General features: G+C 43.8%; 1 protein-coding gene across 1 annotated transcript in view; it reads right to left on the bottom strand.

Annotated features, from left to right (window-relative positions):
* The window catches only part of DNAH11 (dynein axonemal heavy chain 11), a 337,309-nt gene that overhangs the window by 303,020 nt on the left and 12,237 nt on the right, over positions 1 to 22,052 (bottom strand). Inside the window, exons 5-8 of the mRNA XM_019508567.1 lie at positions 19,406 to 19,505; positions 14,952 to 15,163; positions 6,951 to 7,184; positions 5,440 to 5,607 (exon numbers count right to left, since the gene is read on the bottom strand). Coding sequence (XP_019364112.1) covers positions 5,440 to 5,607; positions 6,951 to 7,184; positions 14,952 to 15,163; positions 19,406 to 19,505 — 714 coding nt within the window. The remainder of the gene's footprint in view (positions 1 to 5,439; positions 5,608 to 6,950; positions 7,185 to 14,951; positions 15,164 to 19,405; positions 19,506 to 22,052) is intronic.

Raw genomic sequence — 22,052 nt, 5'->3', positions numbered from 1 at the left:
ATGAGTTAAAGATTACATACAGTGAAGCCCAGAGAGTGTGGGACAATATGGACTTGTAACCAGACTGCAGCAAGGAGGTCATCAAAATGCAGAACTGCTCTAGCCATATCCCCTGTCCTGAACTTAATGGTACATTAGTTCTAGATATGCACCAGTATATCAGTCCATATTGTATAGGCACTGATAAAAGAAAGTTGACAGTATTAGCAACCAGCCTTTTTTGGCTCATGTAACTGATAATGTCACCAATAAATGCCACACGTATGCACACAATCTCACGAATACATGCGGTCAGGAATGCAGCCAGGAAGCTTGTAGAGCAATGTCCAGTGGATAAGTCTGTGGGAAGGAAGAGGCGGGGGGTGGCAGATTGAGGCTCCCACAGTGAGGGAGGGAGTGGGGCTGGAGCAGGGACAAGTACTGCCCAGCTGGGGTGGGTCACGGCACAGGACAGAGCTGTGGGCAGCTCATCCGTGGTTGGGGGGCAGCTTCCCACCACTGTGCACACCTCCCTGGGGGAGATATAGAGGCCATCTGTCCCCCAGATTTGTGTGCAGGGTGAAGGTCGGCTGCCCACAGCAGGCTTGGAGCCAGGGGCTGTGCCAGCCTCTTCCCAATGGGGGGGGAGGGCTGGGCCAGGGCAGGGTGGACAGCAGTGGCACTGGGAGGGGGCCTATGGGATGGGCTACAGATGCCCCAAATTTGGTGTACCCACCCCTCTCAGTCCCACTGCCACCCACCTTGAGCATAGTCTCAGCAAAACCCCCATGCCTACAGGCCACCCTTGCCCCATGCACAAATCCAGGGGTCACATGCCCCCCCCATGCTTCCCTAAAGATGCACAATGTGGTGGGAAGCTGCCCCCCACTCCCTACACCTACTGGACAAGCCACTCTTGGCTCCGCCCCACATCCTGTCCTGCCACGGCTAGGCAGCACCTGCCTTTGCCCCAGCCCCACTCCCTCCCTCACTGTGGGGGCCTCCATCTGCTCTCCCCGTGCCCCTTCTCTCCTCCAGCTGGACTTACCAGCTGGACACTGCTCTCCAAGATGCACCCCCCGCTGGACGTGGCCATCTTTGCTTGCGAAGGACAAACGACAAGATCATGTTCACAACATTTTTATAATTTCAGAAACCTAACGTGTTCAGATATCCCCAGTGGTACTATAGTGATTTTTGCCTTTTGTTTTTGGTCCTCCCTGTGTTATTAAGGTTATATAAATAAATGTATTATTTGCTTCTGTCCAAAATGCATCTAGTAAAAAAGATAACTTCTTATCCCAAAGATGTGCTCCTTGGGTGCACTCTGACCTCCATCTGCTTAATGTTTTGATAAAAATCACCTGCTATTATTTTTACTACTGAAAGTCCTGCAGTTCCACCACAGTTAGAAGAGAGAAAGCCTAAGTTTCAATTATTTCCACCTCTACCAACCCACTATAGGCAGTGGGTTGTACAGGTGTCATAAAGACAAAGAAGATTCCCAGGTGTAGATGAGGGTGTAATCTGGCTTGCAGTCTTTTCATTACTGTTGTTGATGCAAGAGAAAGTCAGAACTTACCTTAATTTTCAGATAGCAAATAGATTTGCTGGGGTGATGTTAAAAAAAAGAACAAAAACAACAGCAACAACAACTCCAACTCCCCCTGTATTTTTCACTTGTGAAATTAAACTACTCAAAATAAAATCCTAACCCTACTGCAGCCAGTAGCAGCTCTTCCATAAACTCCAATGTCTCTAGGACAGTGATTCTCAATCAGGGTGATCCACCCCCACTGCCCAGTCTCTCTGCAAGGAAGGAACCACTGTATTAAATAAGCTAGTTTAAAATGGGATGTTGCTCAGTTCACAAGGCATAGAGGGTGCCTTGAGTCCAGTGAGGGGTGCCTCAAAGTTTAGAAACGCTGCTCTAGGATTTCACTATCAGTGAATCCAATAAACAAGTCAAATCAGTGTTTTTGAGAAACCATGTTATAAGAATTATCTTAAATTAACAAATTCCTTACATAAAGTTGTTCGAGTTCCACAAGTATACATAAAATACCAATCAACACAAAGAAAATTCACTCTTTTCCAATATCAACTCTTCTTAAGTCAGAATAACCACTTACTAGTGACTAATCCAAATTATATTTGAGTCATTTTATACTTTCTTTAAAATAAAAGACATGGGGAATTAATTCACAAGTCTTTTTCATCTGTATATGCATTCATTATTTATTCTGCTTCGCGTAGGGCGCTGTGAATGTAAGATACTGGATCTTATGCTTGATTTATGGGAATTCAAGATTTGGCACTTTCCTACTGATGATACAACTAGTAGAGCTGTAGGAAGCTTCGATTCCTGATTCAATTCGGCAGAGATTCAGCCCGATTCGGTGGCCGAATCTCCAAATCCAAATTGAATCAGGAGGCCCTTTTATCTTTCCGAATCAATTTGGAAATATTCAGTGATTTGGCCATAGACACAGCTTTAAATGTTTTTTCTACATACCTGTCACAGCGGAGGACCTCAAAATACCAGGGGGGAGCCCCGGGGTCAGGACCCCCCAGAGAGGAAAGAAAAAAAAAGTAATAGTAAAGAAAGATACTCACCTGCAGCGGAGCATGCAGAGGAACCTGCGCGGCTCATCAGCCACATCTTTATGTAGCTGAGGCCGGCCAGTGATGTCAGCTGCGATCGCCGGCCGGCAGAAATAAAATGGGCCACTGGCAATGAGGAGGGGGGCAGATCAGCGCCAGCAGGGGCACCAGTAGGAGATGTCTTTCCGCAGCTCCTGTGGTAGCGAAAGGAGCCAGAAGCTGCTTGCCCTGGCAGGGAAGGATGTCTTGGTGCCTGCAGCAAGCCAGAGACTGCTAGCTGCAGCGGAAGGAGCCGTGAGCCGGAGGCGGCTCCTCACGCTGGAAACCCGGGGAAAAGAGCAGAGGGGCACAGAAAGACCCTGACGCCAGTGGCTACAGCCAAGGGGCTGGAGAGGCCAACGCAAGTTCTGGCACCAGGAGAGCCAAAGAGGCGCACCAGGTAGGACATGATAGACAAGGGCAGCGTTAAGGGCTGCGGGACACGGCCTTCGGCAGCACAGTGCCAATCCAGCAGGTGACGAGGGGACCGGCATCCACCGGAGGATCACAGGTGGTCTGAAGAGATGAAAGGCTGGGCAACGAGGGAGAAGAACTGCGGTGGAGTCCACCGGTCACCCCGGTCACATATAGGGCCTAGCACTGACCTAGAGTGTCAAGGGCGGGTTGTTAGTGATTAGGCAGAGGGAGCCTGGCCAAGGGGCAGTTGGGCCCTCCAGAGTGTATCGGTGATTTTCTTTTGTATTTTGTGTTTCCCACAGGTGGAGGGGTTGAGGGTCAGAGTTTGTGAAGCCCGATTGCTACTTAAGCCTTGGGGTTGGTTGTTAGACTTAGGAAAAGGGCGGCGGCCTCACAACCTGGGTAGGGTACCGCAGGCTGTTTACACTGGCAGGGAGAACTGCCCCAGCAAAAGTAATCAGGGGCTCAACAGTCGGGAGCTTGGCCAGGAGAACAGCTGTGACTCGTCGAGGCTGGGTGTAAGGGCGAGGTTGAGGGGAGGCAGAGCCTCACAGAAGACTGCTAGATAGATGTCCCACCGTCCAGAGACCTCCAGTGGTTGGCCCACCACTGAAATAATATTCAAAGTCATGGCAGGCGAGATTGGGAAAGACCACACTGGAAGCAAATATCTACGACGGACCACCAGGGATGATGAGGCAAACACCAGTGAACGTCTGGGCCAAAGCCGCGTGTGACCTGGCGTTTAAGGCTAGGCGGGCACAATACCTCAACATAGCAGGGGCTTGTGAATGCTGTGATGGTGGCATGGATGGAGCATCCCATAGAAGCATGGGGGGCTCCTCCAGCATACTCAGCAGCAGACCTGGAAGTAGGCCAGAATCACTTCCAGTCCACTTCCGGGTCCACCACCAAGCACACGTGGGGCCCCCCTCACGCTCCTGTGGGATGCTTCATCCGCCTAACCATCACAGCGCTCACAAGCCACGCCTAGTACCTTGAGGTAGGTAGAAAAAAAAATTGTAAACCATGTCTATGTCTGAATCAATGATTCTCATCAAATCTTCAGGTTTGGATTTGGCCAAATCGAATCAGGGACAATGATCCCAATCAACTAACTGAATCTCTGTCCCTGATTTGGGCCGAATCCAAATTGAATATGACCCGTTTCACACCCCCCACTAATAACTAGCCCTTGTATGGAAACCAACATAAAAATGCCATTAAAATGGGAAACCCATAAAAACATATGCTTTCAGCATTTCTTAACATTATACACTTAATTCTTTCAAAATGTCACTAGCTTCCTTGATTACATACTAATTTCATTTGATGAATCATTGCAGAAGTAGACAGAATCCTTTAAAACCAAAAATTTGTTTTTCAAGATTTAATTATAAAAATTAATGAATCAGTATTGAAATCTTCAAATGAATAAAAGAAGCTGCTATAAAGCATTAACCACAATATAAAAAAATCATGATTTTAAATCATGTTCTAAATATCCAAATAGTTTTAGTGAATATATTATAAAATGCTAAAAATTATTGTCAGGCAACATGATGCGCTAGATAATGCTTTACAAATATATTGTACCCCATCTTTCCAATATTTGAAGTTACAGTTTATTACTCATGTCCAAAACATATTGAAACTGATAATGGCTGCTGACAGACATGAAAACAAAACAAAATAAAAAACTCCCACACTTTACCAGAAGCAGCAGCACGTTATTTCAACCAAACTCCATAGTGTCTGTGTAGATTGGGTGCGTCAGCAGGGCTTTTTTGTGCTTTTACCTAATAGTTGATTAAATCAGCTATTAGATAAAAGCACTAGAAAAGCCCTACTAAAGTGCCTGATTTCTACAGACTTTGGGAGAGCCTGGTCTGAGTAACGTGGTGCCTCTTCTAGACATGTGCTGGGCTTGACACAGAAGCATGCCAAGCTTGCCAAGCTTAAAGTAAAGCACCATTTTTTTCCACATGTGCAAGCAGTCAATGAGGTATATCTTAGCAAACTTTAGAAGTAAGATTGTAGGAAAGCTAATTATAAGAAGTAAACAACAGAATGGTAGATAGCAAAGAACTGTATTATAGTATTCATTTTTTTAAATCTCAAAAGCCCTACATTCAAATTTGGAATAGTTCATGATAGGTTCTATCTACATAGAAAAGTTTCCAAACGTTTCAACTAGACTGCCAAAAGAAAACATTTAAAATCCTACTCTGAAGAAGACAGGCACTAGACCAGCAAGAAATGCTGAAGTTAGATGGGATGCTGTGCTCCTAACTTCAGTAGGTCAGGCTACATTCTATGCTGTGAATTTCTCATTCACACTTACTACATTTATTGACAGGTATCCTCAGAAAATATTAAGAAACACCAGTGCAATCTTACCAGGTTATTGTAATCTGTGGGATCATATGTTCTTTCTCTGAAAACTTTGCAGGTTTCCACAAACTCTTCATTCATCCTGCAGGTTTGTTCACTTAAGATTTTTCCCTTGATTCCACCAAATTCCAGTTTTTCCAGTTTTTGAAGTTCCAGCATATTAACAAAAATATTCTAAAATCAATCAGTGAAAAATATAATTAATGATATGCCCTGACAGAAACAAAAGAAAAACCATATTATCTAAGACTTGTTTGCCTAGTTTGAATAATTTTGACCAAAGCAAAAGGAGAGAGAAACACAGAGTTAAAGTCTACATTAACCTGAGTAGCTGATGTGCAAAAAAGCCTGTTTTCTGCAGATAACTACATCTGAACATGGGGTTCACCCTCGCAGTCTCATTTCCAAATTTAGAAAGGAATTAAGAGCAAATTACAATTGTCCAAATTTAATATAAGTTAAATATTTGTATAATTGTCTGTTTCCAGTTTAGAAAGAATTAATGCTACTAAAATATATTAATTGATAATATATTGATTGCTTTTCACAATGCTGCTATGAAATTAAACATAAAAGTTAAATAAGTAAGGCTGAACCTAGTATAACCTTCAAAATCTGTGCCAAATCAAATGCATGTTTTCTACATTCATATAAGACTGTCTCTAGACCCAGAGAGATTAAAGTAACTGTTTCTGAATATATTATTAAAGACCCACCTACTATGTTAAGAGATAAAAGAACCAAAGGGTAGGTCCAATAAAGGGCTTTGATGGAATTTAGGTGCCTCGGTCAAAAATTGTGATCCAAAAAACCCACAGTCTATTGCCACCTAACCTCTGAGGCACCTTCACTCACCAGCCAGCTCCCATGAATTCTGAATTCCTTTCTGTATGGTGAAGCAACTTCAAGAGGAAGACAGATGGTATAAAAAAGTGGGTACCATCATAAAAGAAAAGTTTTAAAAGAAAAAAAAAGTTTTAAGAATACTGAAAAGTAAGTTGTAGCACAGTTCGCAAAGAGCTGTAGGGACCCACACTCAGGAGAAGATTCTGTATTGTAGATCGCAAGTGTCTAGACAGGTGCTTGATCCAGGGCAGCAATCAAGCATCACAGCTTTGGCAGGGTTATAGACATTCCTCTCTTCCTAATATTATCTATTGAGTAGCTCTCAGTGGCTCCTTGCTCTTCTTTATTTGGATCACCATTCTGAACTCCCCATCATGGGTGACTGGTAAGGTGTGCATTGGGGTGCACGTGCCCCCGACAGCCGCCACTGATGCTGTTGGTTGGGCTGGTGCTCCCTGACAGCATCAGTGTTCAGGAGGCACCAGTCACTCATGGTCCCCATGGACTGAAGAGGGAGCGCCTAGGTACCCAGCTCTGGTTTCTGGATTCTACCCCAGGGTCCAGGATCCACTTAACTTTTAGATTCTTAAGTCATTTATTGGATCTAACCCCATATTGCTCAGACATTCTAAAATACTTGAAATTTGGTTATGTCGAATTGTAAATAATACCTCAATTTTAACTAAGCGGTTGAGAAACATGTCAAATCTGGCAAACACCATCTTCGACTGGAAATCCCACGGTTTAAATTCCTTTCCATTGGTGAAATAACTTTCCAACTTTTTTCTGTGGCTAACAAATGAATTCTTGAAACTCTTTAAAATATTTATAGCTATTTGTACACGTTCCAATGCTTCTTCAGTTTCTCCTTTCAAAAGATCTTCTGGTGAGAGATATGCTCTAGCCTAGGATTTAATTAAAAAAATCACAGAAGAAACAGAAAGTCAGTGTTTTTCAAAACTGGTCATGACTTCAGTCAAAACACACTTCTTACCTTCTTTGCTTTATTAAAGTTTTCTGCCTAAAATTCTACCTTATTTTATTATACTGGATTATAACTCTTACCTTTAAATGATTTTAAAACATTAAATCAATCTGCAGTAATAGAACATGTCTCCAAATGTCATAGAATGAATGAATGAAATTCAAACGTTATTAGGTTATCTTTCTGAATAGTGACTGTACAAAGTATTGTTCATAGTGAAAGTCATAATAGATTGACAAGACTTTGGAAAAAATAAGTTAGAGGTGGATTTTTCATTTTATTGCTAATCTCTATCATCTATAAGCTTGGAGATGAGGACCTTCTTCAAACTGTAGAATACAAACACTGATGCTTTCTTATTTTCTAAATTAATGAAACTTTGTTTGCAAAGGGTCTTCAAACACTGTGTGGCAACCTGAAGGGAATACCAGAAATAGCCACATATAGAAACAATTATGGATACTACTGATAATGCTATTTCTGGTGAAGATGCATTAATGTTTTCCATTATAATATATTGTTACTTGGAACGTTTAAACTCTTGGTTGCTTATCATTTTTAAAAGCTTTAATTTCCCATGCCAAAGTTTTCCATGCCCAGCATCTGTCTCCAGCTGACATTTTTTTAGAAAGTTTCTTTAAAACTTCTTTTCAGTTCAATGGTTTCTAAGAGTAAGATTATAGGAAAATACTGAAACTGCAAAACTGAAAAACAACAAGCCAATTTTCCCCCAAATAAAAAGCAATACCCAAATATCCAAAATGATTTTTAATAAAATGATAGCATTAGATAAAGGTTGGTCATATTATGTTGTTTGTTAAAATTGTGCCTTTAGATATAGTCTCTTCGCAAAATCCCACATGAAGCAAACCAATCTTTTTTCTGTGTAATAAATAATGGACAAGGTTCTTTCTAGGCACTTACTATATTTCTTCAACAAACAACTGCTCAGAAGTGGTGTAAGATCTTCCTCTTTGGGCAGGAATTTTGCAAACAAAGCTGGCTGGAATACTGCTGGGGGAGTGGGGGTCTGTTTTATGTTCATACTCTATTTTCCCATTGAAGCTGTTTTACAATAAGAAAACACAGTAACCTATAAAATAAAAGAATGAAGCCATGTCTCATTATTTCATAAGTTACTCTGTTTCTTATTGTAAGCCACCCCAAAGCTCTGCTGAGAAAGGAGGCAAATGAATCAAATCAATCAATCTTTTATTTACAGTGTTCTTACAACTGGAAACTTTATTTTTCCTCACTAGCTATTTTCATACCAAGTATTTTGCCATACTGAAACATTCAATATAACCTATCAAATTTGGTGTCTGAAAAAGTATTTAAGCAATATCACCATATTTATACAAATAGAATACGACCCTGATTATAAGATAACTTCCCAATAATTAGATTTTATATATGGAAAATATATAAATTTGTTATAATTTGATGGGTCTAAAAGCTAAGGAGGTTTGCCTCGAATTTATCCCCCTCCCACTGCCAAAGCAGGGAAAATAAATCTGGGATATCAGGTAGTCTCTTTGCCCCTCTACTTCCCCCAGCAGCCCCTTCCCCCTCTCATTACTCTCCCTGAGCACATGGAAGTGTGGAGCTGCAAATCTGAAGACAATGACCTTGCAATTAAACACAGCTGTAGTAATTTGCATCCTGTAGCCATACACTTAGCTCATCCAGTTGATGCATGTTGTCTTTTTTTGAAACTGCTGCAAGTTTTAGCACAGATACTCCATAAACACTGTGTTGGCACATACCTATACATAGTACAAACTATGCATGATATTAGTTCAAAGCCAAAAGGCTCGTGATTTACCACATACTTCATTGGGCTGAGCCCTAACAGAGTCAATAGGATTTCAAGCCATAGTGACCCCACAGCTCAGCACTGCTCTGTATGTGCATGTACTCCCCCAACAAAAAAGGAACCATGTGCTAATTAGCTCCCCAGTCATGACTGGAACTGTGTGTTCTTGTCCTGAGTCCTGGGATCCTCCAAAAATATATATGCAAATGAGGCACAGAGTAGCTTGGTCTGGCTTCACCTCATGGAGGACAGAGCCACGCTAATCATAAGTGACAGGATGAGAGAGGGTGCAACAGAGGGTTTCTGGGTGAACTGTCTGGGGCCCCATTCTGTGATGTTTGCCAGGCATTTAAGGCTGGTGAGGGAACAGGAATAATTGGAAATGGAAAACAAAGGCAAAGCTCAGCTGTGGGAATGAAGAGGAAGTAAGAATGTATAAAATGTCACAAGTGGCTCACCATGACTTGAAAAGGAATTGGCACTGAGAGGGGGTGAAAGCAATGGGAACTATACTGTGTCTTATACAGATAGGCTGCATTAATCTATCCTTGTGGTATGTTTCCATCTCAGCCTTTTTGGTTAAGATCAGATGTAGCATTTCTGGCAGCAAGGGAAGGATATTAGGACTGGTTCTGGCTCTCCTGATGCTAGCCTGGTAACATAGTATGTCCAAGTCCTGTGCCAGTTCACTAGGGAGGGAATACCCACCCACATTTTCTAAGGACCACACACACACGTTCCCATCAGCATGTTTGCCTAATATAGGCCATATGTTTTATAGTCATGCTCAGCATTGACTGCATTTGATCAACTTCATAGGTGGTTACCACTGCTAAGTACACATTGCTTTTGGCAGCAAGTTAGTGACAGACAAGGTATTTAATGAAGTTTCCTTGTATATGATAAGACGACTGTGGCTGATAGGAAGACAAGAGGAGTGGTTACTCCTCAAGGGAGCAATCCTGACAGCACAAGGGATGGCCATCCCATCTAGGAGGAAGGGTAGCAAAAGGGCACAGCAACCCCCTTGGATCAGCAGAGAACTTGAGGACCTCCTGAGCCTCAAAAGAGAGACTTATAAAGGACGGAAGGCTGGAATCACCACCAAGGAGGAGTACTCAGCACTAGTCCATACCTGCAGGGAGAGGATCAGGAAAGCCAAGGCTGCAACTGAACTCCATCTGGCCTCACATATCAAGGATAATAAAAAGTCCTTTTTCAGATATATAGGGAGTTGGGGAAAAAAAAGCAAAGGTAACATTGGACCCCCTGCTGAACCAAATGGGACAACTGATAACTGACACCCAGGAAAAAGCCAACCTGCTTAATGGGTACTTTGTGATGGTCTTTTATCAGCCCAAAGGGACTGCCCAACTTAGCAGGATGTGGGACGGCCAGGGTGAGGGCGTATTTATATCCAGCATCGGTGTAGACCTTGTAAAGGAACACCTTGATAGGCTGGACACCTTCAAGTCAGCTGGTCCTGACAGATTACACCCTACAGTACTCAAGGAGCTGGCAGGTGTCTTAGCCCAACCATTGGCAAAAATATTCATGGTGCTCAGGTGAAGTACCTGAAGACTGCAAGAAGGCCAATGGGGTACCCATCTTCAAAAAAGGGCAGAAAGTAGACCCCGAGAATTACAGGCCAATCAGCTTGACCTCAATCAAGATTCTGGAGAAAATTATCAAAGAGACCCTTCTTGATAAGCTGGCTGAGGGCAACATCCTCAGGGACAGCTGGCATGAGTTTGTTGTGGGTAGGTCTGCGTGACCAATCTCATCTCCTTCTATGACCAGGTGACATATCACCTGTGTAGCAGGGCACTAAGGTGCCTGCTACTTAGAGAGCCAGAGTAGCGGCTCAGGTGCCAGTTGCTAGGGGCAACCGAAGGGAGCTAAGGACACACACCTGTCCAGTCAGCTGACTGAAAGGGGCAGGGCCTGGCTCCTATATAAATTGTAGGCCAAAGGCCAGGAGGGGGGCAGCCTGTGACAAAGGAGCTTGGCCCTGAATGTGTGAAAAGGAAAAGGCCTGGATGTGCAAGCAGCTAGTGACATGGGTGAGAGTTCAGAGGATGTTTTAGCCATGAGGCATAGATTTGTGTTATAGCCAAGGGGCTTGTGTTTTGGTTGTTGTTACCCTGGAGGATCAGAAGAGACTATAAGGGGATGAAGGACGCCTCATAGGGGAACCACGTTAGAGTGTGGACCCCAGCCCCAGAGAGAGAGGCAGCACTGCTGAGAAGCCCCAGAGAGAGAGGCAGCAACCATTAAGCCAAAAGGGGTGCAGCAGAGGCAGTGTGCTTCCCAGACTGCCGGAAAGGAGAGTGCAGGGAGGGCGCTGACCCAGAGCATCAGCAAGGGTGCAGCTGAGGGGGCTGTCGTCCCCAAGCGCCAGGAAAAGGTGCAGTATTGGGACAGGGCTGACCCCGAGTACCCCGGAAGGCGGAACTAACAAAGTCATTGAGAATCTGAGCGCCAGGGAAGTGCGGGGTGAGCGAGAAGCCCCAGAGGGTGGGCAGCGACCGACGTTGAGCACCATGAAGTACAGAGTGAGGCGGGGCTCCAGAGAGCCGGAGCAGGATGAGACTGGGAAGGGACAGAGCGTCAACAGGGCACAGAGCGAGGCAGGGCTGTAGAGTGCCCAAGTGCCAGAGAGACCGAGGCAGATCTGGCACATAGCAGGAAAACCGTAGCCAAGGGAACGAAGGGCAGCCTCCCTACAATAAATACATAAGATCAAAGACATGGCGGGTGAGATTATGAGGGTGCTTAGAGAACACTTGGCACGGTACAGAGGGCACCTTAGGGGAGAGCACGGCAACCCTAGGACGCCATCCTGCTACAACCTGGACAAGGGAGAAGAGATTGACATCATATGTCTGGACTTTAAAAAAGCCTTCGATCTGGTGTCCCATGACATTCTCATGGAAAAATTGGCCAACTGTGGCCTCGGCTACACCACAGTCCGATGGCTGGGAAACTGGCTTCAAGGTCGGACCGAGAGAGTAGCAGTCGATGGTAGCAAATCATTATAGTGCTCCGTGACCAGGCTCTGTCCTTGGACTGGTTCTCTTCAACATCTTTATCAATGATGTGGACATTGGTGTCAGAAGCGGCACTGGCTAAGTTTGCCGATGACACTACACTTTGGGGCATAGCGTCCACACCCAAGGGTAGGCTAGTGATCCAAGCTGACTTAGATAAGCTTAGTAAGTGGGCGGGTACAAATCTGATGATGTTCACTACCGATAAATACAAGGTACTCCACCTCAGTGGGGAAAAAACCCGCAGCATGCTTATAGGGTTGGCAGTGCTATGCTCGCTAGCACCACGGCTTAAAGAGATTTGAGGGTCATCAGTGACCACAAGATGAACATAAGCCACCAGTGCAATGTCACAGCTGGTAAAGCAAACCAAACTCTGGCTTGCATCCATAGATGCTTCTCAAGTAAATCTCAGGATGTCATCTTCCTGCTGTACTTGGTCTTGGTGAGGCCACAGCTGGAGTACTGCATCCATAATTCTGGGATCCACAATATCAATAAGCTTGACAGAGTCTAGAGGAGAGCCATGTGCATGATCAGAGGGCAAAAAAATAGGCCTTATGAAGAGAGGCTGAGAGCCATGGGATTCTTCAGCCTGGGGAAGCCCAGGCTCTAGGGTGACCTGGTGGCTACCTATAAGTACATTAGGGGTGTGCATCAGGATCTGGGGGAATGTCTGTTCACCAGAGCGCCCTGAGGGATAACAAGGACCAACAGTCATAAACTCCTCCAAGACCATTTTAGGCTGGACATAAGGAAAAATGTCTTTACTGTCCGAGCCCCCAAGGCCTAGAATAGACTCCCTCCAGAAGTGGTGCAGGCACCTATTCTGGGCTCATCCAAGAAATGTTTGTATGCTTATCTTGCTGGGGTCCTTTGACCCTAGCTGACTTCCTGCCCCTGGGGTAGGGGGCTGGACTTCATGATCTTCAAGGTCCCTTCCAGCCCTAATGTCTATAAATCTATGAATTTTCCCCATGCCAATAGAGGGAAAAATACTTCATCTTGTATTTGAGTAAATACAGTACTCCACGAAAACTGCTATTGTACAATTAATTAGCAACAATGAATATTGTTAGTAATTAATTTAATGAATTGGTAGAATATGAAATTATTTGTGGAAAATAGCTTAACTGATGATTCAGAAGCCCATTTTCTTCTGTTGACTTGAGCACTCTATCAGTATTATCAGTACCTTGTAAAAAAAAATCTCTTCCTTGTTGCTTTGCCTCAGCATGGCTACTAGCTCATTTTTATTTTTTATCTGCCATCCCTGCTGAGGGATTTGTTTGTTTTTTATAAAATAGAGGATGAAAGCATACTTATGTCCCTTCTTATCCATTTTTGCTTTTTTTGTTATTTAATCTCATCGCTATAAATTAAGAACATACTGAGAACTGCCATCCTGGATCAGACCAAAGACCAATATTCTATCTCCAACAGCAATGAACAGTGAATACACTCAACAAAAAGTACAAGAAACAGGGCATACATAGAGTGATCCTTCCCTTCTCACACATTCCCAGTATGCATGGATTAGAAATACTCTGAGCCAAAGGTTACATCCTTGACTAGCCTGTATGGGGGACCTATCCCCCATAAATCTGTCTAAACCTCTTTGAACCTGGTAATACTATTGACTTCTGCAACATCCTGTATAAATGAGTCCCATGAGTTAATTATGCATTGCAAAAAAAAATACTGCCTTTTGTTTGTTTTAAACTCATCACATGGTAATTTTATTACATTTCCCTTAGTTCTTGCAATATCAAACTTAGTGAAAAGCAGTTCCTTATTCATTTTTTCCAGGCCGTTCATGATTTGAGAGTTATCAGGGGCACTGAGGACTAGATGAGGGCATGCCAAATCAGGCCCACAAACTGGCCCACATGCCAGATCCAACAAGCAGAGCAGTCTGACATAGGCACTGCATACAGCATGCACCTCCGGCAGGCCTCAGAACTAGTCTGGCATGTGCTCTGGAGCATGCAGGGACTGCAACTGACACACGCACTGCACGTTGCACATGAGGCCAATCCAAGGTACAGTCTAAGCTGACTAGTCTAAGACTTTCAGCCTCTATTTGAAAAGAAGCTGTTCCCTACTCCTGATTCTTTCTGTTGCCATTTTCTACATCTTTTCTACTTCTACAATATTCTTTTTGAGATGGGGTGACCTGCGCTGCAAGTGGTATTCAAGATAGGGGCAAGTTATAGATTTGTATAAAGGCATACTGTTATTTACGTTTTTTCAGTTTTGGAAGGGAAGAGTGGAAATGGTCATAATTTTTTTAAATTCCTAGTCCTGTCCCTATTTAATTGTCACAATTTATTGGCAGTGGAAAAACAAAGAACAGAGTTTCACAATAATTCATTGACAAATTGTTAGGCAATCTCTTACTTTCATGATCTGAGTAAATCTTATCACAGTTTTACAATTTGTATAAGTAAACAGTTACTGGTAAACCTGATACAAAGAGTCACTAGACTCACCTACAATCAGGAAAAACAACATAAACAATAAAAACAACTTCAAGAGTGCTGCATGGTTTTGAATACTTTTCTTCTTTAGAAGAGCAGCTTATTGCATTTTTAATACACAGCATGTGAAATGGAAGAATTGATGGTTTTAATTATTCAAGTTCTGCTTCAGGTTTAATGGTTACTTAAAATCTCTGCAAAAGGATAATTAATTTTCTGTATTCGTGTTGTTTATTAGAAAAGAGATGAACGTAGACTAAATTCAGACTCTTATTATTAGCATATTGACTGGCCCTTATTTATTAGATACTTATACAGTTGTTATTCACAATTTAAGCTACCTGGTCAATGAACAGATTGCAGAACTCCTGCAATAAGACTATTATTCGTGGAGGCGTGCTGTAAAACTTGGAGTGACTCCAGATCAGGCAGATGGTGTGAAATAAAGGAGGAATTAAAATATATATCTTTGGGAATTCTGCCTCCTGAAGACGCTGAATGTGCCTTCTGAGTGGTCTTAGATACAGTTCAACATCTTGGGCTTCCACAAGTGCTGTACAAAGGAGAGAGAAAACGGTGAAGCTTAAGTAATGATGGTTTCTGAATCAATTTGATCATGAGGAATTCACAGTTATTTCAGTCTAAAAGGAACAGGAAAATATTTCTAAAGAAATAACTCTAAAGATTAGGAAGCTTAATCACAAACATTGTTAGACAGCCTGACTTGGTAAACTTCATCATTTTGTAACCAAGGGAAAATTATTAAGACCTTGATCCAGGGAGAAATGGTTGTAGGTTTTGGGGACTTACGCCAGCAGAGGACCACATACAGGCTCAGTTATACTGTGGAAACCTAAGGCTCTTCCCCACCCACTTCTGCTTCTGTGAGTTTGGGATCTATATACCACAGTTCTCTCTCTTCAATCTGTGGTTCCTATGACTTCAGTCAAACAGCTGCAACATCAGCCTGGGATGATGCAGAAGACACTAAAGACCTTTTCAGAAATAAGTTTGTTCAATTCAAGCTAGTCTCCATGGAAGTGGAGAAGGCAAGTCTGAGATCTGCAGTCTTTTTAAACATCATTTTTGTTCAAGCAGCAGCACTTTTCCCAACACTGGTAACTGGTGAGCAATGCAGTGGAGAGAAAGGGCTTGCTATTTGCTAGTGTAACAAAACTGCAAAATTGTAAGAAACTGTAAGAAATGGCAAACTGCAAGAAAACTTCAAAATTTAAACCTGAAATAAAGGTGTGAGGTCTGACAGCTGAACACATGCGCTAGGGCTAGGAACAGAAGTTACACAAGCCAGTTTAAGTGATCAGAAACTGATTTAAACCTGTAACAGATCAGAAGTTCAATACACATAAACCAGTTTCAAAATGGCCAAAACTGGTTTGAGATAAACCTGGTTAATTGTAGTATCAAACTTAACCAACCGAGGTCAAACCAGTTTATGGAACTTCTGTCCCAGACTCCTTCCTGGCTGAAATTAAATCAGAGACCCCAGCAGCCCTGGGCTGGGCTGTCTGTTTCAGCTACGTAGGGTTGGACCTACCCCTCTCCTCCCTAGTCAGAGCACTATCACTGCTCCGGCTGGCTGAGAAGGGGATGGGGGTATGAAACCCTGCTCTGGAATGCAGCCAGGTCTGCCTGGCAGGGGGGCAGCAGCCCTTGCCAAGCATCCCCAGCCCCCCTTGCTGCTCAAGAGGCAGGAGTGGGAGTGTAGTCAGACACCAGTAGCCTGAGCAGAAAGGGGAAGTGGCATGGCACTGACATGGTGCTGGCTCCATCCCATACTGAAGATCTCCTCAGGCAGGGACAAGTGCCTGCACCACAGTACATGCTGGGCAGAGGTGAGGCACCTGTCACCTGCCACCTGTTCATGGTGATGCTGGGTACTTGGGGTGGGCTGCTGTGGCCCAGGGACATGGGCAACAGCAGGGAGAGGCAATGGCCCGCTGCAGCCCAGTTGACCCTGGCTCCATGGCATGGGCAGCAACTGGCCTGCAGCAGCCCACTCTGTGTGCCTGGCGCTGCCACATGTGGTGGCTGACAGATGCCTCACTTCCACCTGCCACGATGGTTCACTCTGCTACTGCTTGGGAGAGGGAGGAGGGTGAAGAGCCATGCTTCAACTGCAGTCTGCCTGTGAACCACAGCCCCCATGCAGAGCTGGAAACGGGAGGTGGTGAGTGCCAACCCCTCCCCATAGAGCTGCCTCAATCTGGGCAGTGCTGTTGCAGCAGGAGGCATCAGTGAATCAGGCTTCCAGTGAATTGGACTCCATGATTAGCCCTGGCTCCCTCTGGCCCATCCTCCATGCCTGCAGCCAGGTCACATTCCTCTCCCCTGCCTCTGGACCTGCCTCAGCCTTGGGTGCTGCTCCTCCAAGGGACTCAGCTGAGGTGCTGTGGTGCAGGCCCTGCCTGAGGGGATTTTCAGTGTGGGATGCAGCCAGTACTATTTCAGTGACTGTACCACTCCCCGCTTCCCCTTAGGCTACCGGTGTCTAGCCGCCATGGCCCTGGGTGCATGAGCTCAGCCTATTGGTACCTATACCCCCCTCACCTGCAATGGGGGGATTAATTCCACCCCTTCCCCTCAGGCTACCACGGTCTGGCCATGTGTAGCTCCTGCTGCTGGAGTAGTGAGCAAGTAAATGGGGGTGGGGGTGGGAAGCAGGGACCCCTGGCAGGACACAACCCAACCAGGGACCATGCAGGCCAGGGTTGGGTTCCTCTCCCCAATGATACTCTGCCTGCCAGGGCCTGGCCACACCCTGCTCTCAGCTCAGTTTCCTTCCAGATGAGGACTCACTCTAGCACCCCTCAGCTTCTGGCCTGAGCCACTGCAGGCACATGGTTGCATTTCTGTAATCAAAAGTGCATGTCTATTCACTTGCAAATTGGTTCAATCTACGCAGGTTAGACTAACCTGCAAAGATTGAATCAATTCAGGCTCAAGCTTTTTTAATGTCTGTACCTAGCCTAGGAAGAACTGAGATGCAGTTAACCCTGGAACTATAACACTCCCCAAGGTGAAGTAGAGGAACAGTTTTCACAGGTAGGAAGTAAAAGTCAGAAGCGTTGGTAGAGCACCTTATTACCTGCTCTGTATCATCTCAACAACTGCAAATGCAACAAACAAGCCAAGGGAAAAAAAGCATAACCAAATAATGTTGAAGTGGATCTCAGCAATTTACTTTTCTTATTGTCCAATATATTCTTACGTCTTTCCAAATGTTTGTCCTTCCTGTGCAGTATCTGTATTGAGAAACTCTCACAAAAGCTGCAACTCATTCTGCAATTATATTGTCTAACAGTGAAAAGTAAAACTTTCTAAGTAGTGTAATTTGGAACAGGCATGCATTAATGCTCTAAAACGTATGCCTATTGTGTGGCCAAGTGGGCACTTTCTTGCCAAGATTTGACCCCATTCAATCATTAACACATCTTCATCAGAAGATACTCTTCTCCTAGCACCTGCACCTTGATGCTGTAGGAAAACTTGTGTTCCAGTGACCTTGAAAGTTTTGTTTTAATTCCTGGTTGGATTACTGAAGCTGCACAGCTCACACAGGACAGAGCAGATAAAGCAAGCCATTTGTCCTACAGATGGGGGATGAACAATAAATCAATAATGTACCTTGTTAAAAAGCTATGTTATAGAAACACAGCAAGGTCACCACTCTAGCAACTAGATAGGGATGAGAGAGCCTTGTTCACATTTAAGTAACACTTGATGAGAATTCAAGTTCGGACAAGCTAGCCTTGTTCAATCTGTACGAAAAGTCTTTTGTTACATTATTCAAATCTTTCAAAAAGTTAAAGAATGAAGACTTTCAGCCATATGATCTGGTTCTAGTAACTAATGTCATTATACAATCCATGGTTCTTTTCCTCCCCAAAAGGTTGATCGAAAAGCTGACTATCTCTGTACTTGGTCACTGAGAAGCTGTTCATTTAGTAGGGCCTCTACTGAGGTGTGGTTGTCTTAAGCCTCTCAGATATTCTTAGGGAGAAAAATCATTTCTATTTTTGTCAGTCTACAATTGTAAGTTACATTACACTTCAAGAAATCAAAGTGGTAATACTGGGCTGATGCTTGTTACTCAAGGCTGGGTCGAATTCCCAGTTTGAAGATTCACTGCATCTTCAAAATACATTAGCTTGCAAATGAGTACTTGAGTTTCTATCCTGACCTCAGATGCTTAGCTGGAGTATGACTTTCAGTAAATAGACTGACATCTCTGTATCCATCTATAAAATGTGGATGGCAACACTGATCTATTTAACAAGAAGGGTATAAATCTGAATTATCTGCAAGGCTAATAAATCATAGGATGAAAGACATCATAACAAAAATGTCTATTTCTTCTATATTTGACTGATATTTCATGTGATATATAAAATACAAAATAATGATAAAGGAATAGGTGGTTAATATGCTAACTGCATAGTTACTCATATTAGCAATAAAGCCTACCTATTAACAGATTTACTATGTGAGAAAGATCCAAAACAATGTTTACAAAAACACATACTAATTTATTTAATTACTGCTATATCTCTCCCTGGCTTTTATGGAAGAAGAATATCTACATAAACTTTTTAAAGTAAATAATGAGCAAACCCAAAATACAAAAACAGCGTGATTTAATGTGCGCATGCTGCTGCAGCAGAGATACAGCTTAGTAGCAGCATATTATAGTGATACATCAAGCAATATTATGGATTTTTCTGCAACACATACATAAATGTAGGCAAAATATAAATCTCATTCAAGCTACCCTTACCATGTTCTACCTCCTTGAAAATGTTCTGTGAAGCAGGATAGTAGCTGCTCTCCTTGGCTTTTAAGATCTTAACCATGTTTTGAACAACAGGATTCCAAAGCTAGGATTACACAAACAAGAGAGAGAACTTCAAGTAAAAACCACAACATCTTTAATTTAAATCTATCTATGTCAAAGGGTGGAGAAGGTCATCTTTTAGGCGATAGAGGGTGAAATCCACTGATTTCAGTGGAGCCAGAGAGTACTTAAAAGAAACAGAAAGATCAAGTATACAGGGCTGATCAAATGTCAGTTGAAACAAACAGAAAATTATTGCCTGCAGCAAGTACTGGGTTGCATGTACTATGGTCTTGATGTTTAATTTATATTACAACATGGCTAATATTTAGTGTAGAAGAAATAGGAAATTAAAATAAGATGGCAACAGATTTGTTTTCCATCTCCTAGCCATATTTCATATTTGCTATTATATATATAATTTTGAAAGTAGAATGGTTTTCATAAAACACGGTTGACAGATTCATAATATAAAGTTTAACGAGTCAGTATTACAAAGTAGCAGCATCCACTTCTAAATAAGGGTGTACCTAGTTTCCCACTCTGATTTTTCTATCCCATTTTTCCCCCAGAAAGAAACAGCTATCCCCTATACACAGTTTTCTGGGGAAGATTAATCAGAAACAGATTCTAAGATTACATTTTAGATTGACATAATCAAACCAGCACAACAAAATTAACTATACTTCTTCTATTAAAATGAATCCTAAATCCCCCTGCATCAGTTTCTCCATGAGGCATCACATTGTCCTTTGCATTTTTTTTGGAAATTCTTCCTAATTATTCTTTTGGCTTTAAAATGCCTTGGCTTATAAACTGCAATATTTTTATTTTGCAGGATCTAAGGAAAAATGCTTCTGCGTATTGTTTTATATGTGGTATTTGAGTTAGGTGTGAAAACAATATACAAAAGGTAACAAGTGAAGGAGAAAGAGTTAGATATAAGATATACATTAGATTGAATGATTAAAGGAAGAAAAAACAAAAACAAAGGAGCTAAAACATGTCTATACACACACACACACACACACACGTGTGTATAATATATACAGTGGACATACACATATACACATGTAATGTGTGAGAGATCGACACATATATAGATCTATATAAATAAAACAACTAGGGCTCTCAAACAATTAAAAAAGGGGTTGCAATTATTTGTGCGATAAAAAAAATTAGTCACAATTAATCGTGATTTTAATCGCACAGCTAAAAACTCGAAATGATGTACAGAAAATCTCAAAGTTATGCAAGATTATGCAGGTACTTTGTATGGTTGGGTGTGGGTATGGGATGCGTCTGTGTATGGGGGGTGAATTTGTGAAGGTGTAGGGGGTTGTGGGTGTATGTGTGGGGTTTTGTGCCAGGGGAGGGGGTGGTCTCTCATATCCTGACAGGACGTGGGGTACTGTGGCTTGGGAGTGAGGGGCAGACAGACACACAGACATCACCCATCAGGTAAGTCTGTGGAGGAGGAAGAGAATGGGGGAGGCAGATCAAGGGCCCCACAGTGAGAAAGGGAATGGGACAAAGGCAGGGGCTGGGGTGAATGAGGCACCAGCATCAGGGTGGGTCGTGGGATGGACCCACAGTTTGTCCAGGGGCATGGGGGTGGGGGCTACTCTCACTATTGCGTGCATCCCCAGGAGAGGCATGGGGGGCACGTGCCTCCTGGATTTGCGTAAGGGGTGGAGGCAAGTTGCACATGCGGCTCTGTGCACTGCTGCCTTTACCCTGGGAGCTGCATGACATCATGCTGTGCCTCCTGCTGCTCGGTGGGAAGGGGATGTGGTGCAGCCAGTGAATGGCTCCTGGGGCAAAGGCAGCATGTTGCAGAGCCCCGGGGCAAAGGCAGCCATGTGCTCCTGGGGCAAAGGCAGGATGTTGCAGCAGCCCACTTCCACTCCACTGTGTGCACAAATCCAGGAGGGACATGCCCCCTATGCCTCCCCCGGGGCTGGGGGGGGGAAACAGGCAGCAGCAAGAGCTGTTTCCCCCTCTCCCCCCTGTGCCCCTGGATGAGCTGCGACTCCACCTTATGGCCCATCCTGGCCCCAGGGCACCATTCACCCCAGCCCTTCCCTCACTGTGGGGACCTCAATCTGACCCCTCCCCCACACCCCTTCCCTCTTCACAGACTTACCTTCTGGTTGCTCCTCCACACACCGCTGGGCTGCATTCTTAGCAGCGTGCAGGCTGCAACTACGTGTCAGTGTACCTCTGCCCCCTTGCTGCAGCACCTGGAGCCCATGTCCAGGCTGCCCTGCAGTCCTCTGTGCTGCCACTGCTGCCTCATGGGACAGCCTGGAGGTGATGGTGATGGCAGCAGAGCAGAGCTTGGGAGTGGGCCCAGGAGTGAGCTCCAAAACCACACATGCAATTAACATGTTAAAAAATTAACACAAAAAACAATTAACACGTTAATCGCGATTAACTGACAGCCCTAATAATCACATGCCCACACATAAATAATAAAATTACATGCGTTTAATATTATACACACACACAGGAGTACCTCACCAACCACAGTTTTAAGTATCCACGCTTCAGAGAAGAGGGGTACAGTCTAAAAATACCACCCACAGCC

Source organism: Gavialis gangeticus, unplaced genomic scaffold, assembly GCF_001723915.1.
Source record: "Gavialis gangeticus isolate Ggan-Ray unplaced genomic scaffold, GavGan_comp1, whole genome shotgun sequence".
Taxonomy (NCBI): Eukaryota; Metazoa; Chordata; order Crocodylia; family Gavialidae; genus Gavialis; species Gavialis gangeticus.
This window is presented reverse-complemented; position numbering and strand designations above follow the sequence as displayed.